Consider the following 22,731-nt stretch of genomic DNA (forward strand, 5'->3'; position numbering starts at 1 on the left):
TTATTTTATAATACATTTTCAATTATTTGGATAAAAAAGGTGCCAACAATGAGGTGAGAATGTTTGCATATGTCACTACTACACAAGATTTACAGACATGCAAGGATGCTGAGTGGCCAAGTGATAAAACAGGAAAAAAAATTTTTACAGACATAATATTAGAGACTAAATTATCTATTACCAATCAACAACAAAATCTCTCAGCTGTTGTAAAAATAGCTTAAATTAGAACAGTTAGAAAAATAATTCAAAAATGCAATGAAATATTGGAAATTATAAGGAAGATAACTAAGATTGAAACAAAAAGCCATTATGTCACTGCATTGATCCCTAAGTCTGGGAGTAGCACAGGCCACTGTCAAAAAGGATTACATTAGAAATAAAAAGTAACTGAGAAGAGCAAGAAGGATGTACAGAGGTACACAGTACAGTTACATAAGCATTCTTCAGCTTGCAGAAGAGGTATACAAAGCAGTTCAGGAGATGTATGAAAAACTGTAAACATATTGAGACTATATTAAGACTATAAAAAGGGAGTAATTATTAGCTATTTTTTTATAGGAACTAGCACCCTCCCCAAGGCAACAAGTTTAAAGCAAGTAAGGGGAAGTACTTTTTCACAAACATATGCTAAAATTATGGAATTCTTTCCTATAGAATTCTTTGCAGATCCAACTAAAACCATTTTTAAAAAGCACTGATACAAATTCATAGAAGAAAGGTACACCATTTATTCAGTTTGTGGTTTGAACAAATAATCTCTAGCTCAGGAAGTTTCTGAAATTCAGATATCCAGAAACAGAGTAAATTTACTCAGAGAAATAACACAATTTAGTGACTCAATCTCCTTCACGTATCCACTACTGGAAATTATCAAGGTCCAACAGTGTGCTAGATGGACCTTTGGTGTCATCTAGTCCAGAAACTTTAGTTCTTAGACAGGTTTTCCTGAGCAGGGTACTCTCACCTTCATTCAATTAGGATTCAAAATACAATTCCATGTTCAATACTAAATATATCGGACATTAATTTCAAAACATTAAATGATTAAGCTAGGTCATCAATTGCTCTACAATTACTGTCGGCCATATGCATAAAAGAAAGACTATTTCAAAACATTTCAGTATGGAATGATAGATTTCAATGTTAAATATTAATAAATGCTAGGTAGCTACAAATGCTAGGAATTTAAACTGAATGAAAAAAAAAATTGAATCTTACCCCAAACAGAACTTCTTATCCCAGCGAGAAATAATAAGAAGGTACTTTGAAATGTTCTCCAAGAAATCATTTAGCTATTGATTCACTGTTGAAAACACTTATGTAGCAAAGTGATGAGAGACACAAAATTATTTAATAAGTCAGACTGTTTATACAATGACACCTGATCATTTCAATTACTTAAATTATTTTATTTTGTTAAACTTTCTTTAGCATTTCTTTTTTTAAATTGTTTAATATGTTTTCTGTACATCTGATATCCCTGTGCCTCTATCTGTGAGCTGTATTACACAAAACCTTACAATATTTCTTATTTAGGTTTGATTTTTTAGAAGGATATTCTGTAAATTTTGCAATTCTTCCTCTATAGTTTCTTTATAGGCACCGTATTATACTCTTCCTCTCAGCTACTGATACTTCTTACCATTACACAAAGTGTTCGTTTTCCACACACTCAGGATAGTCTACACTGCCATTAACCATACCAAGCCCAACTCAGCCCATCCCATGCAATGTAAACAATAATTGCATTGTATAGGTGCAACTGAGGTTTGAGAGCTGTGTCGCTCTTTTTTCTTCCACTTTCGTCCTTTACTTTTCCTTTTAAACTCGTTAAAATTGTTTCATCTAATCATCAGATGTCAGTATTGGAAAGGATTGTAGCAAAACTGATATACAGCTTAGTTTTCTTTCCCAAGCAATTAGCACTGGTATCTTCCTGTTTAATCTGTAGCCAATACATGCATATATCAGCAGTATATTCATAAGCACATGGAGTTCCACTAATAATAGAATCCACAAATATCTATTTCCAGATAACAACTACCAAGCAAAGTAGTTAGACGTATCCTGGCTGTCTTTTATAGATACATAGAATTTTAATTTAGAAAGGACCATCTGAACCTCATAGCTTTTAAAATAGGCTGTAGAATTAATGCTGCTATTCCCATACTAAGCTCAAAAACTTAGGTCTGACTGAATTCTGGAATCTTTTAACACCCCAACTATAACAAACTTGGAGTTATATTATATTTGTGTATTTATGTATTCCACTACTAAGCATTGTCATTTATTAGGAATAGCTGTTAACATGTATTGCAAATGAAATATGCTCATTTTAATGACCAGACACTAATGTGTAGTATTTTCTTCTGTTTTTATGTATTTGCATGTAGGCAGACTTTTTGGGTTCCGGCTACCTGGACTGAGACTTCTAACGTACAGAAAGCAGTCCTTGCCCCAGGAAGACCCCGATGCAGTGATAATCGATTCATCTAAGCACAGCGATGACTCAGTGGCAATGAAGCACTTTAAATCACCTACAAAAGAAAGCTGTAGTCCTTCAGAAGTGGATGATACAAAAGCACTGATTCAACACAGTAAATGTTCACCTTTGGTTAATATATCTGGACCTCTTGACCACTCATCACCCAAGCAGCAATGGGACAGACTTTACCCTGACATGATACAGACAAGCAATCCACTGACCCATTCCAGATCAAAGGAAAGTATTTGTAGTATACGGAGAGCGTCTTCAGTACACGACATAGAAGGCTTTAATGTCCATCCCAAGAACATTTTTAGGGACCGTCATGCAAGTGAAGGTATGGTAGAAAGTCAATCACTATTCTTTGATGTTCTAAAAAAGGAATTATTTCAATTTTTCATAGCAATAATCACCACTTTGTAAACAAATGTAAATATAGTCAGCAAAATATGATGACTCAAAGGTGCAATGAAAATGTTAAGGGCCCAAATACACCAGGCTTATTATGTACACTAAATATTGGTTTTCATTTCCAAGGAGACTAATGGAATCATGGTATTGATCTTCTCTTTAGGGATATAGAATATGTTGGGGCCAGCATTCCTAAAGCTAATATTGGTGTTTGGGGGGGGGGGGGGGGGAGGGGGGGGGGAATCAGGTGATCAAATTATAATTCCATGCCCCATTCCCTCCTATACTTACATATATCAGGTGGTCTTTGACTGTATGAAATCCTACTTCAGAGACTGAGACGTTTATTTTTCTTAAATCTGTAATGTGCATATTGTACATTCACTGATGCAACATTGAGACATGCTTTTTCTCTCATGCTGAAGAAAATACCCTCAGCAACTCCTTTGACATGCTTTGTGTAATGAATAGTGAAATACTTAGTGAAATGGTGAAATGCTTAGTGTAAACTTCATTTAAGTGTGATTTTCTCCTTGTGCTAGTATATTCATGCAACCAGCAAAAGTTACAGAGATGTTTCCTCTCTCTTCATTTTCACTGTCTCTCCTAAGTCCATGGAGTGTAGTCCATGATTTCTTCTTGAAGACAGGGAGTTTAAGAAACTTGGGAAAGAGCTTAGCAAACAGAGGTTTGAAAGCCCTGTGAATTGCGAGGTCCCATTGAAAGTCACTTTTGAAGAAAAGTGCCACATATACAATGATTTCACAGCTACTGATGGTCTAATGTCTTGCATTACTCACCTTTATATTTAGGCAAGATGACAAGGAATGTATGGTAATATTTTAAGATTCCAGAAACATATGTCATGAAAAACTGTGTATAGATTCTTAAATTAGCAGGAAAATTATTTTTCATTTTCAGTGATGGTTTGTTTATGTCTTCTTACTGACCACAAGTGTAAAATCCCTTTAAGTTCTTCTGCCTTCTGGAAAGTTTACCTCAAGAACCCTTTGCTTCTACACATTTCCTAAAATATAAGTCTGAATGTTCCTCTGACACCCAGTTTAACTTGTAGAATAGCAAAACTGATCATTCCTTCCAATCACTCTGCCTGTATTAAATATAATATGTAAGTACTTTTTTTCATTTCTGTTTCTTTTGGACCATGATTTTTTTTCAATTCAAATGAACCTGAAAATTCAATTAAATCCATCCTAAACCATACCATTTTGTATAGTTCATGTTCACAGTAAGCCAAGATGTCAAAATCAGGAGGCAAAAACCTCCAAGATTGAACTGCGGCATGTCCTTTGGACCTATTGCATAAGCTTTATCTTGATTTAAACTTCCCCATGTATTTAAACTCATCTTTCACAGAAAACACATTTTAAAATATCTGGGTTTTCAATTTCTATTTTCAGAACATTTTTCATTATAGTACTTCCCAAATGATCATTCTTCATCCAGTTATATATATATATGAAATGTGTAAAAATCAGTTTGAACATTAAGTGGTTTTGATTACAGTGGTTCAAACCTGATGCAGAAATCACCGCATAATTTAATACTTGCTGAATGGATGAGCAGAAAATTTTATCCCCATTTTATGGAAAAACATTTTTCAAATATTAAGTACTAAGGAAAATAAATTTTACTATGAGGAGTCAATAATCCAGTTGAATTCCTATGGCCTCTCACATGATGTGATCATTTACAAATAGACGAAACACTCTTACTCAATTTTCACTCGGTATAAACTACAAACTAGTAGAGAATCAGGCCCTAAGTTTATATCATACACAGCATTCTAGAAAAACTCAGCAGAAGAGAGAATGGCTCTCAGAAAGGCATTAGAATTAGTAACCATCCTTGATGCCATCTGCTTACAATCATGTTAGAATTGGGCACCTTATGCTGAAAAGATGTTTAAATTTATCCAGCAAGTCCAAATTGCCTTATTCAACAGTGAACCATAAAACCCTATTATTGCTAAAAAATATTCCATGCAAGTTAGGCAACCAAGATTCCGCTTAAATCATCTTTTCTGGGCTTGTAGATTCTGAACAGGGAGAATGCAAAGCCCTAAGTACAACAAGTAAAAGTAAACCAAAGTCCCAAAGGGCTGAACTATTACCAAAGGAAACGCAGGGTTTAACATATTTTCCCATTCCGTTTTTATTTTGAGTTTTCTTAAATCATTCAAAAACTACTACTCTATCTGAAAATGAAAGTCAGGATTCAATTTTTTCCTATCCTTTCCAGTTCAAATAATATTAATTGAATCAGTAAAGCAGAATTCTGAAGGAAGAGAATAACATTATTTAGCTTCATACTAACTACAGTAATTTATCCACAGTCAAATTTTAAGATAATGCAATTGAGAATAGAAATTATTTCATGTGTTAAATTAATTTATGTAGCCTCGTTGCCTATCACTTTAAGATTATCTTCACTGTGCCCACTATATGCCAAAAGATATTACAGTAAAAATGACAGCTTAGGATTTTAAATTCATTTGAGTGTAGTGTTTCAAATTCCATTCTAAATATTCCTATATGACAGCAAAAACAATAGGGCGGGAACTGCCTTACACTCACCACCCAAAATGCAGCCAAGCTAGCCTCACCTGAAACACCAGCAATCCAGATTTTGCAGGCAGGTACAAGTCCACAGGGACTCTTCAGAAATCTTATTGTCTTCAGAAAGTGGACTCAGCAAGATCGCTGCTGCCTTCTGAAACAGCAGCAGACTTTTGAGCCTAACTCAGCCTAATCTCCAGTACTGCTACAGATGCCAGGTACAGGCAGGTGTTGGTCTGGGAGGAATTAACACTCTTCCACACCCTGGGTCCAGAGGGCCCAGCTTGATGCGCCGTGCTCCTCAGTGCTCGGGAAGCTGAGGGGAAGCCAGCGAGGCAGCAGGTGTGACGAGGCCCAGCACCGCCCCTGATGCCCCCCTGCAGGCCACGGCCTCTGTCCAGAGCAGGGCTGACCACTCTCCACAGGGACAGGGCTGCTGTTGGACAGCCAGGCCACGAACGCCTCAGCCTCGGAGGTGGCCTGTCAGCCCGGCACAAGACAGGTGAATGTCTGTGTGAGCCCAAAGCACCTTTGAAAGCTGGTAAACTGGTCACAGTGGGTATTGACACCAGGAGCAAGGCCCCATTGCCTGCCAGACCCACCTCACACCCCTGAGAGCCAGCCGCGCAGGGGCACGACACAAGGGGCCGGTGGTTTGGGGATCACATCATTACCACGTGAACCGGCGTGGTTTTTACCTCTGCACCTTTGCAGCTTCTTTAAAATAATAATAACAACAGCAATAATAATATTCTCCCTGAAAAGGTTTGATGTCATGAGAGGATTCAGGGCCAGGTGTGCCTGTGAGGACAGAAAGCTCTGCCACTGTTTCCTTGCGGAAAGGCACCTAAGACCTGAAGAAAGGTTTAAGGTATATCTTTCTCCAGCACTTACTCAGAAGGGCATTGCTTAGCTTGCTGCCATGTTAAAAGCTTTTCCTCACGTGAGTCTAGGCAGGCATGGGGCCTGGGGGTCTGTGCTGGGCCTCCTGTGCAGCCCCACACCCCATGCAGCCACCCTGCACTTCAGCTCTGGGTGCCTCAGCTTCTCTTAATTATGTGGGACTAATTGCCTCTTCTTGGCACTTTCATCCTCCAACCCAGTGCCAGACTTGTGGAGAAACAATTTTATCATGTTTCTGTTGAGGCAAGTTAGCTAAAGCCAGTTGTACTGCCTGATGATCTACTCCAAACACTTTTACATATTATCTCAATTGTCAAAGTGACTTCATCTTCACTCAAAGTCTACATAATACAATCAAGGAAGTGCAACAATATTTCAATTCAAACCATGCACACTTTGAAGATGTATTTTCTGCTTTTTCTGGTGTAGATTTTAGTTGTCTTTTTTTCTCTTTTTCTTCACTTTTATTATGCTGAAAACCAGACAATGGTCGCAATGTCAAAGGTAAAGTATACATCTACACTGTACCTTCCAGTGTTTCAATCAGCCACACTTTTTGGCATGTTACTTTGCCTGCTGTATGAAATGTTCAAATGCAACATTCTCATGTTGACATCTTTAGGGCTAGGTGCATTACATAAATTATATTTGTTAAACATGCAGTTTGTAACTCTTGTCTCAATGCACTAACTATGAATCACTGGAAAAAGTGAAGGCATAGTTAAACAGCCTTTTGACTTGATTATCTGTTAATTCAAAAAAGGAAGGGAGGGAGGTAGAACATATCACAGTTACTTAACTCAGTGCTATTGTCCTTAAGCAGTCAAAACTTCTGTTGAAGCTACCAGGAGTTTTACCCGTAAAAGGATATATGATTGTATGGGGATATTAGCAAATGATTGTTACAAGGTGCTTAGTTTTCGGTTAACTCTCTCAAAAATTAAATAACTGATAATCAGGACCCTTATGGAAGTATCTTCACTTATTCCTCTTTTGTCTCTTTAAAACTAGTTTCACGTTCCTGGATGGCAGGGGGTATGGTTTCAAGCTTCCTGTAGCATCAAAATGTGCATGCATGAACTTCATTGCCAATTTCATGTTTAAATAATATGTAGTGCAATTACAAAACTGTTTCTTTTCACCAGCACTGAGATACATCTTTTATAAACAATTTGAACATAATCCATAAATTACTTCCTCCATTTCTGAAGATCACTTACTGAAGTGTTCAGTTTTAACTGCCATATTTCTATCTGTGGGAAAACTGGTTTGTGACTTCATGCATGATGCAAAAAGTGTGTGTACCTGGTAAAATCTCTCTAAACTGCATGCAGTGCATGACCTAGATTCTGTAAAGCAATTTGTGGACTACAAAATCATTCCGTTTGCTTCATGTGTATGTTGGCAAAATCTTGGGGGAAAAACACGCAGTTTCTGTGCTATACAATAACTTTTATAAATGTATTTACTGCTGGTGGAAGATGATGAATTGGGAGCTCAGGAGAGTGAAATCATTTCTCAATGCATTGTGTAAGCAAGGACAATGAAATCCTACCATACGAATGGGGAGCTCAAACTTAACCCGAAAGATTCTCCTTTTTTAGGCTAGGCAGAAGCAAGTCATTCTCCCTGCTTATTCAATTCTTTGCCTCTCTGTTGAAACTGTCAATCACGGTGCCAATTAGTGTCAATTGTGATTGTGATTCGTTATGGCCCTCTTTTTCTGCTTCCTGCTCTGACACAGTCCACTCGCTCTCCAGTATCAGCTCAATTTCTGTCAGCGTGGGCTGTACTTAAGCTAATACTGTCTTTCAATCAATTACCATTGTCAATTATACCTTTCACCACTTTCTAAAGCAAAAGAAGGTGGGGGAAAAGAAGCGAGGTTTTATTCTCATGTGCAATGAACTAAGCCTAATATCATGCTCTAGGGCATGAGTATTAGGTGGCAAAAGAGAGAGTAATCCCCTTTGGAATGGAAGCAGTAAAACATGTAAATCCCTGAAACCAAAAGTTCAGTGCAATTTAAGCATCTATAAAGTTACTAATAAAACAAATTCTTGCCTACTATCTAATCCCAGATTTGCCTAAGATATCTTAGTTTCCTCTTACCTTTGAATTCCTAAGGTATCAAGAATCTTGTTCATCTGACAAATGATTCCAACTTGATATCCTGTTTGCATCTAAACTAATTCAATACTCAGACACTATTGCTACAACTAATAGGGAAGCAGGGCAGAAAAACTGCGGTCTGACCGTATGAACGTAGCACACTCCAGCCACATTAGTCACTTCACTTATTTGTGAGGAGATTGTGAGCCCTGATATATTTTGAACACTAATTTTTAGTAGACTCATGTAGGTGATGTGAAAGATAGATTCAGGTCCCACCTGGGCCAAAAGGCATTTGAGTATAGTATCACAATCCCTTGGTGGTGTCCTCAGTACCAGGCTTTTTACCATTCCTTGCAGGTGAAAGGTAGTGCTTTCTTCCCTTTTCCCATGAAGCTGTGCAATAAAAAATACACTAGGAGAAAAAGAAGAACTGGTTTGCAGTTTAATTTTTAGAGAACTCATGCACAAATTCTGGTTTGCACCCAAACTTTTAGTCTAGAGCATCATGCACTCCCTTGTCTCTTAAATTCCTTTCTGTGCAGTGGCAAAATTTGAAATGCAGTGATAGAGATTTTCTGTCTCTGGCCCAGATTAACATACAATTAGCATGAGTTTAGGAGAGAGAAAACATGTAAAAATCCCTATAAGCTTAGAAAGAAAATTAAACATCTGCTTCAGCAAGCATTTGAAGCCAGGTGTGATGGAAAATCAGCCCTCACTTCAAGAATTTTGCCAAAAAAAAAAAAAAAAATCAGCACAGCCTAATGCATTTCCCCACAGCCATCCCCAGGCAGGCAGCTGGTTGATTTGAATTTCATTCATTCACACATTGCAAATAAAATCAGTGCTGACTTTGCAATTTACCCCATAGGCTTAATCCTATTCCATTGCCTGTTCCAGAATCAACATACACATTCTTGTTCTCCTCCCAGGAAGACAAAAGAAAACCTCAAAAAGCAGTACAAGAGAAAAGCATCACATTGTTGCCCTTAATAGAATTAAGATGCAGTAAGGTTCTCATGTAAATCTGAGAAATACCCTTCAACCCCACACTTTAGGTACATTGTTACTGACTGCAAGACCTGGGTTTTTTCTTAAATCCCTAAGTGGATTTATCTCTCATTCTAAACACCTTTATAGTTCTTTTTTCCGGTATTGTTCTCAAAAGCAACTTTTTCTTGCAATGAATACTTTTGGCTTCCCAATGAACCTTATGATGACAGTACAAAACAAGTATTCTTATCATTTATATTGCTTTCTTGTTAAAAAAACTCTGTTCAATAATGAAAAGAATATTTATAAAGGATATGTACCTCATGAAGTATGCAAACTTCATATTTTTTATCATGATGCACTAAAATAGTATAAAAAGTCTATTTATACTCCATTAATATTCTACCTATGAGTATCCCTATAGTTTCCAATATTTTGTTAGCAATGACAATTGAAGAAACATATTTTGTGAGTAATTCTACTCAATTTTCCAGTTTCTTTGAATTATGTGAGCATGAGCAACGTAGGGATGTGATAATAGAGCCTTTGCTAATTCCAGGCACTCATATAATCATGTGTCCTATTTCCACTCTTATAAACAAATGAGCATATAGTCTTTATATTCAGCCAGAATTACAATAAGAGCACACCAGCATTCCCAGTAACATGAAAACAAGTAAGGATAGATGCATTATGCAATTTGGAATCCATTGATTTTATAAAAAATATTGAGGGCTACCTGTAAAGGAAATGTCATATTTATGGCCAATATTAGATTTGAATCTTATTAGAAATAAAGTTATTTTTAAAACGTAGATAATTTTTATTATTAACAATTAGTATACAGAAAAATCATTTTTAACAACCCTTTTAACATATCCCACCTAAATATTAATGATAATTTATTTCTCTGCGTTTCTCAGATAATAAATGTGTGTTCTGATTTTTCAGGGCCTTTTAATCATATCAAGTCAAGTCTGTTGGGATCCACATCAGATTCAAATCTCAACAAATACAGTACAATCAACAAAATCCCTCAACTCACACTGAACTTTTCAGATATCAAAAGTGAAAAAAAATCTTCATCTCCTCCTTCTTCAGAGAAAGCAATTATTGCACCTAAGGTGAAAGACCGAACGCACAATGTAACAGAGAAGGTTACACAGGTAAGGTAATACACATTATTTTAGTACATTTTCAAATTTTTTCAGTGTATTCAATAGTTTGCTACTCTTTTAATGAGTGATTTGGCTATCTCCAGGATAATTTGAAGACATTACTTAATTTACCTTCAATTCAGTTGCTTATGAGGTAGTCTACAACATTAGATGATACTGCTAACAAACAAAACTTTTCAGCTCTCTATTTTTTATTGGGAAAGAAATGTAGTATGCACCAGGTGTCCCAAATAAGATCATTAATTTCAGTGATTCCTGTCATTCGTAAATGGTAGTTTCATGCTTCTTAATTTGTTCTCAGCATTATGAATTGCTGATTAGTGTAAGGCACAACATGATAACAAATGGTAGTTGATTGTGCCTCTATATCATAATTACATCTCATAATTTCTGTTCGAGTTCTTTGGCTTTCCATAATACTTTTTCTTGTAGGTATCTTTTCTACATCTGTGCATCAAAAAGGCTGTCAAATGAAAAGCAGATACCTTTGGACTGGATGTATGATGTATCTTGTGAACAAGGCATATAACTGAAAAAAAAAGAAAATAATTTAAGATAGCATATTTCTTCACTCTAACACACATGCAGTGCCCTCTGAAGTCAACAGAACTTTTCAGCTAATTTCAGTATTATTACATTTGTGTTATAGTCTCATATGGAGAGTGACTGGGCTAGCAATGTGCAACATACTGAAAAAAAGTATCAAGAGATGACAGTATCCCAAATAACTTTTATAGGGTTAGTAAGCAGAGGGTTGGCCCTTAAATGCTCAGACAGACTGAAAGAGGTAAGAAGTTCTTTGTAGTAAAATGCAGATAAGTATTCTATAAGGAAGATCTTGCCAAGAGCAGCTTTTGAATTAGTCACAGAATGATAGAATTTAAGATCATCAAGTCCAGCCATTAACCCAGCACTGACAAGTCCACAAGTAAACCATGTCCCCAAGTGCTGACCCACCTTCTATAGATCAGACTGCAGCTTCTCTACACTGGTGCTATGAAAGATTTTGTCCATGCTCCTACTCCCTTTGACAGATATAAAAAGGAATGTATTGTACACCCTCCTAGAGAAATAGGGATAAAAGTTCTATCATCTCTATTTTGAGATCAGTTAGTGCCTAAAAAGTAATTGGATTTTTATCTTTCATATATTTTGTCTGTAATAGCTAACTTGAATCTGCAACCATTGTCCTTTGTTCTCTGGTCAGTTTTGAAAGATATAATCTCTTCTGGACCCATTTTGATATGTTTTAAATTATTCATAGTAGTTATACATAGAAATCTTTTCACAGATAATATGGCAAAAAGTCAAGTTACATTAAAAAAACCTAATTTTTATAAGTTATATAAGCACGAGGCAAGGTAGGTCTTTGGGGCTTGTTTTTTTCTTTGTTTTTGTTGTGTGGGTTTTTTTTGTTTTGTTTTTTTTTTTAATTCTGACTGGCTAATTAGTGCCAGAGTGATGAGTTTCTATATACTAATGACACTGTTAGGGGTAGAAGGGGGGCAGAAATTATTTTTTAAATCTATGTTTATTCTCCATATAATTTAGATTTGATGAAAACTGCAATGGAAAGGGCATGGATCAGCTAGTCTTTCCAGGAAAATTGATACCAACTAAATTCAAAATTAAATTTGAAATGCTCTATAAATCTTTACACTTCACAAGAGCCTTCCAATTTAATTTGACATTGGTTTATGTCCTTTTCTAGAATGATCTCAACCATTGTGCAGAGCACAATTTGCATAGCAAACTTTGATGTCATATCATTCATTATAATTGGAAATAGTTCCCTGCAGCTGCTGCTTTTTATGCTATTACGTTCACTCGTCAATGTTTTTAGTTGCTGCTGCATCCTAAATTCTAGAATTAGGTACAAGTAGAAACTCCTAGGAGGTATAAATAAATGTAGGTCTATGGTATTACGATGATCAGGGATCTAGTTAACTAGTGATTCATGAATTAGATGAAAAATAGACATTTAGAAGATAAAAGTGGCTAGTTTGAGTTCTGTTTATGTTTCTATTCCCAGTGATTTCACTATATTTCATAAGAGTCAGCTCTTTGAAGGTTCCGCTGCATGTCTGGCTATAAATTTCTTTGTAAATCTTTTCCTAGGCCATGGATCCATTATGTATCTGAAGAATAGTGCAAAAGTGGGCTTGGAAGGTTTGAACACAGTGTTGAGAATAGAATATGGTGGAAATGTTAGATGAGGTAGTTAGGATATGTTCATGCTGGCACAGCCTCTGATAAGGAAATCTGTCAAACAGTATCAAAAATACACAGAAAGCAATATGACCTATTTAATCTATGGGGCAATATCAGTAAAAGAGCAAATGAGTATAAAACAGCTATGGTAAATTTAAAGGTCACTCTTAATCAGAGTTGTGACATTCTGAAACAGCCTTCTAATAAAAGAAGTAGGGCAGGAATTCTAAGTGTTACTAGAAAGAGCCTGAGAAATGTAGTGAAAGGATACATAACATGCTGTATTTTCGGGGACTGCAGGACTTGATGACATAAAAGGCTTCTCCCAGCCACATATTTTACCATTCAAACATACATACATACATCTCTCCCTTTGTAGTCCTTACTGTCTATCTTTCTCCCTTTCCTCATTTTTGCTGAGAAGTTTGATCCTGCTGTTATAATCTGACAATTCCACTACTATTACTCCTCTCCTTACAGAGACTCTGGTACACACCACATGAAAGTATCAGTGAGCTTCCCTGTTGGATCACTGCACTCTGGATTCTCTCTCATTTATCAGTAATATCAAACCAAGTAGCAGCATCACAGGATGCAACAAGTTCTTTCCAAAGACAACAGCTGTAACTTCTTTAATATCCACAAGCTGGAGAGGTAATTCAGGTCTTGAAGACTGAAAAAGGAAAGGGTGGCACCTAGCCACCTTCAGAGGGCAGACGAAGAATAATGAATAAAATAAATAAGAGTCGTGGCCACTGTGTTTAGAGGAAGTGATGCACTTTGAGAAAGCATTTAAAGAGGAGTAAGATACTTTAGTAGAAAGATTTTAGTGGAATAAGTTAGAAATAGAAAGTAGAATAAACTTTAGAAAACAATTTCAGAAGAAATGGAAGATGCTGCAGGACAGTGGTTTATACTTTGAGTGAAAAATCTGGGTTATAAATTCTACTGCAAGGACCCTTCCAATACTGTTTTACCACTTAACAGGAGTGTTCAGGACATTAGGTAGAGATGAGAACGGCCTTAAGGTATAGCTTGCGGTGAAGAGGTGCACATGTGATGGTCCTGAATAAGTAGACTCCCTGACTGCTTTGCCTGGATTTTCACCTCGGGCTTCACTGATCATAACTCCTTGTGTAATGCCAAGAACCATAACATCTTCGGGATGCTTGTTTCTGCATAATATTGACTTTTACTCAGAGCATTAGCCAGTAGTAGCTGCTAGATAGCCCTGATTGATAAACTGGCATTGTTATATTCCAGTGCAGATATTTGTCATTAAATTCACATTTCCATTCCACTTTAGAAAAAATTGTTTTTTAAAATGTTTTTCGTTATAATTTCCAGAGGTGTTAATGTCACTCTCTTCTAGAAGAATCTCAACTTACTTTCTTCCATTATTTCTTTTTTACAGTCTGTTCAGGGGGACAGTGCAATTTCTGCACTCTTTTGTACTGACAGGTTCAGTTGGGGTCCTGACACTGATTGTTAGAAGGAGACAAGTCTTCCTAGAGGCACAAAAAGTAGACTTTTATTAAAGAAGGCAGTAGGGCAAAAGTCTGCCATCTGTCCCTTAACATTTTTTATGAACTCATAAAGGGAACTTCTGGCCTTAAAATTGCAATGTGCAAAGACACAGCAGGAACTATTTTATCTTTTGAATAAATACTGATTTATTGTAAAGCTTCTTACACATCCAGTTTCCACTGATGTACAGCTGCAAAGTTGTGAACTCTGTTGTAAACAGACTCATGAAGACTAGAATAGTCAGTATCTGTGCTTATTTTTAAAGAAAAGAGAGAATTCTGGAATGCCCATAACTTAATACTGTCAACAAATAACTGTTCCAGTTAATAAAAGTATAAATTACTGGTCTCTTTATTTTGTTGCTTAAGAAAAACTGCTTTGTTGCTTTCGATCACTAGTGTTCAGAGATTATTTATCTCCTTGAAATTCATCAGTCTGAAGGAATATGTAATACGCAATATGTATCTGTTGTTTCTGTTGTCCATGATTTATCTCAATAAATTACTTACAGGAAGGTAAAACTCTATGATCTTTAAACTTCTTGTTATAATAGTTTTCAAAACAGTTTCATTATCCACCCACCTCTAGGAAACATATATATACCCAAACTGGTCATATGGCTGATGAAATGATAAATATATACCTTGACAGGCTACACAGAATATTGTGATCTGATTTGCAGACATGGTGAACACCCACACATCTTCTGAAAATAGAGCTGCCAGTGAAGGGGGGGGGAGACAAGGTGTGGGGGGGAGGGTAGTGTTCATGTATGAAGTGATAGACCTTGTAGTTTCACTGCATGTTTTTGTAATCTGGCCAGCCTCTATTTAGTTCCCCAAAAGATTAAGAAATAAGTAACCATATTCTCCCAAGGCCAATAATGCTGTTGATATAAAAAGAACTATTATATGATCATGACTTCAAACTGACCTTCAGGTTTTCAGGCTAAAGAAAACTACCAGCATCTAGGACAGAGAGGGGCAATATAAGACCTAAAAATAAACCAAATTATCGATCTATACGTTTTCAGCAGTCTGATTCAGCTGACACACTGTGCTGTTTACATCCTGCAATAACTCACATACACACAACATTTCAAGGCTGTTCATTTTGCATTCTGCATAAAGTAGAAAATTCTGAATACAGAGGAAACAATTTTGATATCTTCCAATTACGCAGCAAGATTATATATATAATAGTGAAATGAGGGGGTAAGCAGAGCCAACATTTCCTAGTTAATGTACGGAAAGTTTAAATTTACTCTGAAGTGAGAATCTGCTTTTTCCTGCTATTTGTCAATTGACATAGTTTATACAGGAATCATTCCCTTTCTTTACAATAATGCTTAGCACCCTCATGCAATAAAATTTCATCTTTTATTGTCTTTATATAATTAGGCTTTGTAATTACTATAGATGTAATTACAGAAATAGTATAAATGTGTGTAATTTCATTGTCATTTAGAAGGTGTGACACACTCTATGAAACAAAGAAAAGCAAAGAAACCGTGGTGAAAACTAATAAAAATACTTCAGTCCCAGTGTGGTCACTGTGCAAAGGTGACCTGTGACCTGTGCAAAGGTGTCACCACAACTGGAAAGTAATATCTTTTGCACCAGAGCAAATAGTTATTCCAAATGCATGGAAGCAGAAAATAAAGCCCACTGTTTTGATCAGTTTCAGAAGAAAACATAGTATTTTCATTATAATTATTTAGTGTTGCACCAAGTAATAAAAATAAGATCCATAACAATTGTGAAAGATAAAATATTCCTTCCTTAGAGTAGAGCCTCTTCTTTTTGTGACAGCAGAATAGGCTCAGGCATCTGAACTGCTGCAGTGTTTTGAGAAGATTTCACAACATATGGTAGAAATGGAGCAGTCGGAAAGCCCAGCTGCTTTGCAACATGCAACCTGGATGCATCCTTAATTAGTCCATGTCCTTCCCTCAAGATCTACTCTTCTGAAAAGGGGATTACCTGATTTTGCTGAGTTGGGAAAAAGTATCCACTATCTTCTATGAATTACACTTTTGAGTAATCAATGTTTTGTGATCTCTTTGGTTTTACTGCCTTGATGCTGACCTTTGTTAATATTAGATCATTTGCCAAAACATCATTCCTCTTCTGATGCTAAGAAGTGGGAGAAAATAGGCTTTCAGACTGCATTGTAATTTGTTCTGAAAATAAGGAGTTGGGTGTAAGAACCAATACTCTACAAAGCGAGTAAAGCTGATTGAAATCATGCAAGCAGCATTTAGGCAAGCCTCATTTCTCTGGTCTAGAGCTATAAACGCCCACTTCATGGTGGATTGACCTTGGAAGTTTCTAAACTTCATAGGTTACTCTGCTGAAACCAACAGTTTTGACGCCCACCAGTACAGTCTCACCATGAACTGCAAGTCAAGCCCCATTAAGATCCAGAGAACTGTGAGAATCCTCTGATGCATTTGGCATGCACAGTCTGGAATAATAGCTTTCACACATGCAGTTATAGTTGCCTTAAAACAGCTATGAAAGAAGTCACAGTCCCTCCTTCATGTAACCTTAGACCCATACAAAAACGTAGTGTGGAAGAGACCTCTAGAGGCCATCTAACCCAACCTCTTACGCAAAACAGCACAACTGCAAAGTTAGATCAGAGTCCGGTGGTTACCACGTTAACTCAGGACACAGTTTCTATCTTTAGGACAGCATAAGTATATGTTTTCCCAGACACAGACAGCAATAGCAGCTGACGTGTGGAGAGAGGAAGGGAAGAGGGCCGAATGCTGTGGATCTCATGGGTCACAAAGAGCTGCTATTTTTCAAGAATACTGCTGGTGTAGCTAACATTCAGGACAACCTCTTAGAAAGAGGCAGTCCTGGGTTGTAGTTCCAGAGTGTTTTGACTGTTATTCATCTTACATAAATGACCATCTGTTAAAAAATCCACAAAAATAACCCTGGGCATCACGGACTCAGACTCAGGACTCCCTCCCTCTCTAAGTGCCCTTACCCTCAAATGGTCTGAACTCTGCTCTAGTGCCAGGCACCTCACATGTACATACTGAAGGACCATTGTTGGATCTAGCCACAAAATGCCATAACCTGGACAGGCAATGTTTAGCATTTACCTGAAATTATATAGTCACACATATTAAGGGTCATTTTCCTCAGAAAAAAAATGGCAGGTATGGTCAGCTAACAATTTAAATTCTTTTCTCTTTAGTGTAATATTAGCTAGTACGCAAACTGAAAAACTGGTGGGTAATCCAATGATTAATTTTTTCAAGGAAGTTTGTACTCTCCCACATATCACTAATGAGAGAAATTGTGCATAAATTAAATTTTAAAGAGCAGAAAGTTCCTGCAATTTCCAGGTAGTATGATGATTATAAAGCAGCTATGTTCTAGTACTGATTATAAATGAGATCCTTAAGCATATTAAGTAGAAACAGCAGTGAGGTTATTATTCTATTGGCCTGGACGGGGGGGAGGAAAAAAGCATGTGGATTAGTTGTTTTTGATGCACTGGAGCTGAGGAAAATATTTTCTGGTTAGGGTTTGATAGGGTTTAGCATTTTTTTCCAAGTAGTAGAAATAGTAAGAAAAAGACCATTAACCCAAATCAGCATAGTGTGCTGTTTGATAAATTCTGAATGCCCTCAAAATTAATAAGCCGAACGAGATCATTTTTCTCATTTATTACCTGTCATGTGTTAGAACTTGGATGATGCTTTCAGGTTGTAACTTGTAACAGGATCAATAGAGAAGGGCAAACCCAGGATAGTTGAGTTAATGCTTGTACACAAAAAAAAAAGAGGGAGAAGACTCCTTAAATTATACTGAAATATCAATAAAATCAGTAAGGGAAAAATCAGGGATCAGATGTATGAATCAAAATTCAAAGGTTTGCTGAATTCCAAATATTATGTTTAGGAAATAGATATAGTTAATAGATAGCTATAGTTAATAAATGTGGAAACACGTATTTTCAAAGCATTTTTCGAGGTTTATGGGTGGTATTGGTGTTACTGAACATAAAATTATTGAGCATAGCACTGTTACAAACCGGTTTAACACAGCAGGCCAAAGGAAACTAAGTCTCTGTGAATAAAACAAATCGGACCCAGAAAGGTTCGAAATACACCCAAAAAACCATTATTAAAACCAATGGAGGTTAGATGTTGGTGCCAAAAAATTGATATATTTTATTTAATAGTAAAAGAGGCAAAGAGAGAGAAAGAAAGATATAAGAAAGAAGGAAAGAAATAAAGAAGGGGGGGGGGGGGGGGGGGAGAGGGAGAGAGTGATAGGGGTTAGGTAGAAACACATCTCCCTTCCAGGGGTCCCAACGATGTCTCGTTGCTCCCCTCCATCTGGTCTTCTTGGCGGTGATGGTCCCCCGCTGCTGCCACGCGCCAAAAAAGTGTAGAATCCAGTGGATTAATATACGTTTGGGCCAGGTGGGAACGCCCAGGTGCCTCCCTTGCAGGGGGCCAGTTTGACACTGTCCCTTGCAACACTGTGGATCTGCTGCATCATGCTGCAGTGCTCTGGTGCAGGGTCTGGGGACCCCTTGGGAGGGTCCTTTGAAGGGCCATGACACCCCTTCAGCTGGCCTTCATGTGGACGTGGCTTTTCCTGGGGTGAAGGGGCCCCTGCAGCTGGGCTCCTCTGCACAGTGGGGGATGGGCGTTCACTACCTCTGACCAGATGCTTTTTCACCACACACCCAAAGCCTCTCCTCCCCCACACCCTTTGGTGTGAGGGTCTGTTCGAGCCTGGAAGCTGATAGCCCCGGGGCTGTGGTCTCCACCCAGAAGGTGCTAAGCTTGATCCCTCTGTGAATGCATTCTTCTCCACCCAGCCCAGACCTGTGTCACTATCTTATCTCCATCAACGAGTAGTTCAGGGCCTCAGTCAGAAGGCCTATTCAGGGTATGGTGGTCTTCTCTCCGGCTTTTGTAATACAGTTTTGCTATAATAGACAAAAGTCCTTCATGGAGACATTTAAGCCATAAATTATAACATTCAGTCTCTGACACCATCTAAAGTGTAAAAATATACTATAAAATAAAAACCTATCTGAAATAAAGTACAGAAATGGTATGAATATTTAGTTGATATTCGTAGTACATAGCAAGCTCAGAGTTTCTTCTTGATATTTATCTTCGGTAAGTCTGTTTTTCTTTGACAATTGAATAAATCTTGCATTGTAGCACATGGTGAAATTGTCTTTAAGGTATTTTGGGTTTATTTGCAAGCATAAAAATTTCTTTTTTTACTCAAAGAATTGACAGTTTTGTATTAAGACAGTATCTTTTTAAATATGGAAATTGCAGTAGCTAGTCAATATCCTGGAAGCTGGCATGAAATGGTATGTTCAGCTTCAGACAAACTGTTGAGTATACTACTACTAATAAATGAGAAACGTTTATAAAATGGGAAGAAAAGTTCTTCATTTCACAGCTTTGCTTTTTTTTTTCCTAATCTAAGTATCCATCTTCTTTGAAAATGTTCTACTTTCTAAATGAATTCTATTAATTATGAAGAAACCTACTTTCTTTTGAAGCAAAAGAACTGCTGAATGATATGGGCTCACATCTGTACCAATTTGTTCTGTTCAAAGAAGTTTAGTTTCACTGGGTTTGTAGGTGAGTTCCAAATGGAAGACTATAACCAAAGGAGAATAACACCTTTTGCTTCAGCTTAGTCTCTAATGCTTTTAGTTGCTGGGTTTGGAATCGAGGAAAAGTTCAGAGCCTGTGGCTCATGGCCATTCTGCAGAACTTGTTAGAGTCCGGCTAATTTATTTTGACAAATAGTGTTAGGATAGGATGCAGACTGTAGCCTCCTTCCAGGTTTTCAAAAAAGCTTGAAAAATAAGTTTTGTCTAGGATAGTTATTTCCAGATTTATTGTGCTGTCTGTTTTCTCACTTCTTTACACCTACAATATTCAGGAAGCAAAGGAAACTGCAGTTTGCACAGTGTGATAAATTAGTCAATATATCTAGAAAACAATGAACATTAAGGCTTACAGGCTTCTGTCCTAGGCATTTTTTCCACTGGATTGAGGTTTTAATGTCTGCAGTAGCACCAAAAAGATTCCCATATCTCCCTGTTTGTCACAGTTTAACCTCAGCTGGTGACTAACTATCATACAGCAGCTGCTCAGGTCCTTCCTGCACCCTCAGTGGGATGGAGGGGAAAATCAGGAGTGATACTAATACTAAAAGCAATTGTAAACAAAAGGAGGGAGGAAGAGAAAAAGGGAGAAACAGACACACAGAGGAAGAAGACCCAAGAAAAACAAGTGGTACAATACAGTTGCTCACTGCCTGCTGACTGATGCCGAACCCATTCCCAAGCCATGATCAGTCTCTCTTCCTGGTAGCCCCCTCAGTTTATAGTCTGGGCATGATGTTCTATGCTTTGGACTATCCCTTTGGCCAGATCAGGTCAGCTGTCCTGGACATGCTTCCTCCCAGCTTTTTGTGCACCTGCTCACTGACAGAGCCTGGGAAACTGTAATGTCCATAACTTAGGGTAGGGTCCATCACTTAGCAACCAATGCATCAGTGTGTTGTCAACATTATTCCCATACTAAATCCAAAACAGAGCACTGTGTCAGCTATTAAGAAGAAAATTAACTCTCTCACAGCCAGAACCAGGACACTGGTTAAATCCGTAAATAAAACATCTTGTTCTCTTCTATACATGAGCTTCATTTAGCATAACATGGGCAAGGTAGAGCCTCTCAAAGACTTACTTCTGTCTCACTGATTTTGTGCTATTTTTGTTTTGTTATTGTTTTTGTTGGAGTACTAGAGTATTTAGTGAAGAATTATTATGAAGGTCACACCATGTCTTGCCACAATTCCCCAAAAACAAAATATATTTTTGCATTGTAAAAAAAATGAAAGTGTCTAAAGTAAGATCCAGCAACTTACTGAACAAAGGCAAGTTTGTCTGCCCAGTTCTCCATGGTCACAAATTCACCTTTTTTCTTTGCCTAACCAGCATAAATTGAATGGATGGCCGTAGAAATCTGGATCATGCTTTTATAGGTTGGTTTTACTAATGAAATGTAATTTGTATCATCAAATTATCTGCATCTATGTATGCAATCTGTTCCATCTACCCTTGCCAAATGGCTTTTTGGTTAAAATACTGATGATCAAATTTTATGGAAGTTTGGGTAATGCACTGAACTTTCCTAAAAGTGGTGTTGAGAGGGGAACTTGGGCAACCTGGGCAGAATGCTAAGACTAAATGTATCCTTTAAGTGAACAAGGTTGGAATGTGCTCATTAAGCACAAACAAGGAGAGCCACAGGGAAGATGGTAATTTCTAAAGTAAGCTTTTCTCCCTACCAGAGCAGTTTCAATTGCAGTTCATACATTTTTAAACACTGTGGGGTCTAATTACAAAAAGCAGATTTTCTAGAAACTATTGTTTGCTTATTTTGCATAATATAGAAAAAAAATTACATATACCATGAAACTGAAAGTTAAATATGAATATATACATAAGGATCTTTTCTCCCTTTCTCTTGTACTCCTCACAGTTCTGTCAATAAGTACTATTATTGTAGAACCAAACTGGGAATGTAGCTACTTCATTTTCACTCCATGTACTTCAGAAATTCTTACAGCTTTTATGCTTTTCTTTATCTGCATCAAAGTATTTGACAGCTAGCAAGCCAGTCAAAGTGTAAAATAATGAAAAATACTTTTTTCATAAATATTCTAAGGATGACATAACATCACCAAGCTCAAAATCTGCTTGTTTTATTGTCATGCCATAAATAGATGATAGAAAATATATATTTGATTACTAAAAACCGCACAATAATTTAAGCCTTTATAACAAATTTGACCCTTGATATTTTGTTTTCAGACATATAAGTGCTTGTCAGCAGCTTAGTGTTGCCAGAAGAGCAACGAGTAACTCACAAACTCACTAGGATGTTGAAGGATAGCATTTGCTGTCTTCTGAAATAATATCTCATAATGAATTTTAAAGAAGAGTGTTACACAACTTTTAATACATATTCTATCATTAACTTTTGCTAAAAAAAGTCAGTTGTAAATATCTTCTTTACTGATCTGTATATCCCTAATTTAAGATTTAAATTTCAGTAAAGCACTTTTAGTAAATCTGTATGCTTCTAACTGTTACTCTGACCATGCATTACCCACTAATGTGAAAGTAATTATATACGGACTGGCAGGAAGAGGCTCCTGAGGTTTAAGATTATATACCATTTCTTAATATTTTCATGGAAAATGAACTATAAAAATATCTCCTCTCTTTTAATATCTAGCTTAATAAAAAT

General features: G+C 36.9%; 1 protein-coding gene across 3 annotated transcripts in view; it reads left to right on the forward strand.

The window, feature by feature from the left end:
• Positions 1-22,731, forward strand: part of KCNH7 (potassium voltage-gated channel subfamily H member 7) — a 217,679-nt gene that overhangs the window by 142,373 nt on the left and 52,575 nt on the right. For all 3 annotated transcript variants that reach the window (XM_082285190.1, XM_082285191.1, XM_082285192.1), the window contains 2 exons: positions 2,397-2,825; positions 10,441-10,655. In XM_082285190.1, the coding sequence (XP_082141316.1) occupies positions 2,397-2,825; positions 10,441-10,655 (644 nt within the window). The remainder of the gene's footprint in view (positions 1-2,396; positions 2,826-10,440; positions 10,656-22,731) is intronic.

The sequence above is a fragment of the Coloeus monedula genome, assembly GCF_965178545.1.
Source record: "Coloeus monedula genome assembly, chromosome: 7".
Lineage (NCBI taxonomy): Eukaryota > Metazoa > Chordata > Aves > Passeriformes > Corvidae > Coloeus > Coloeus monedula.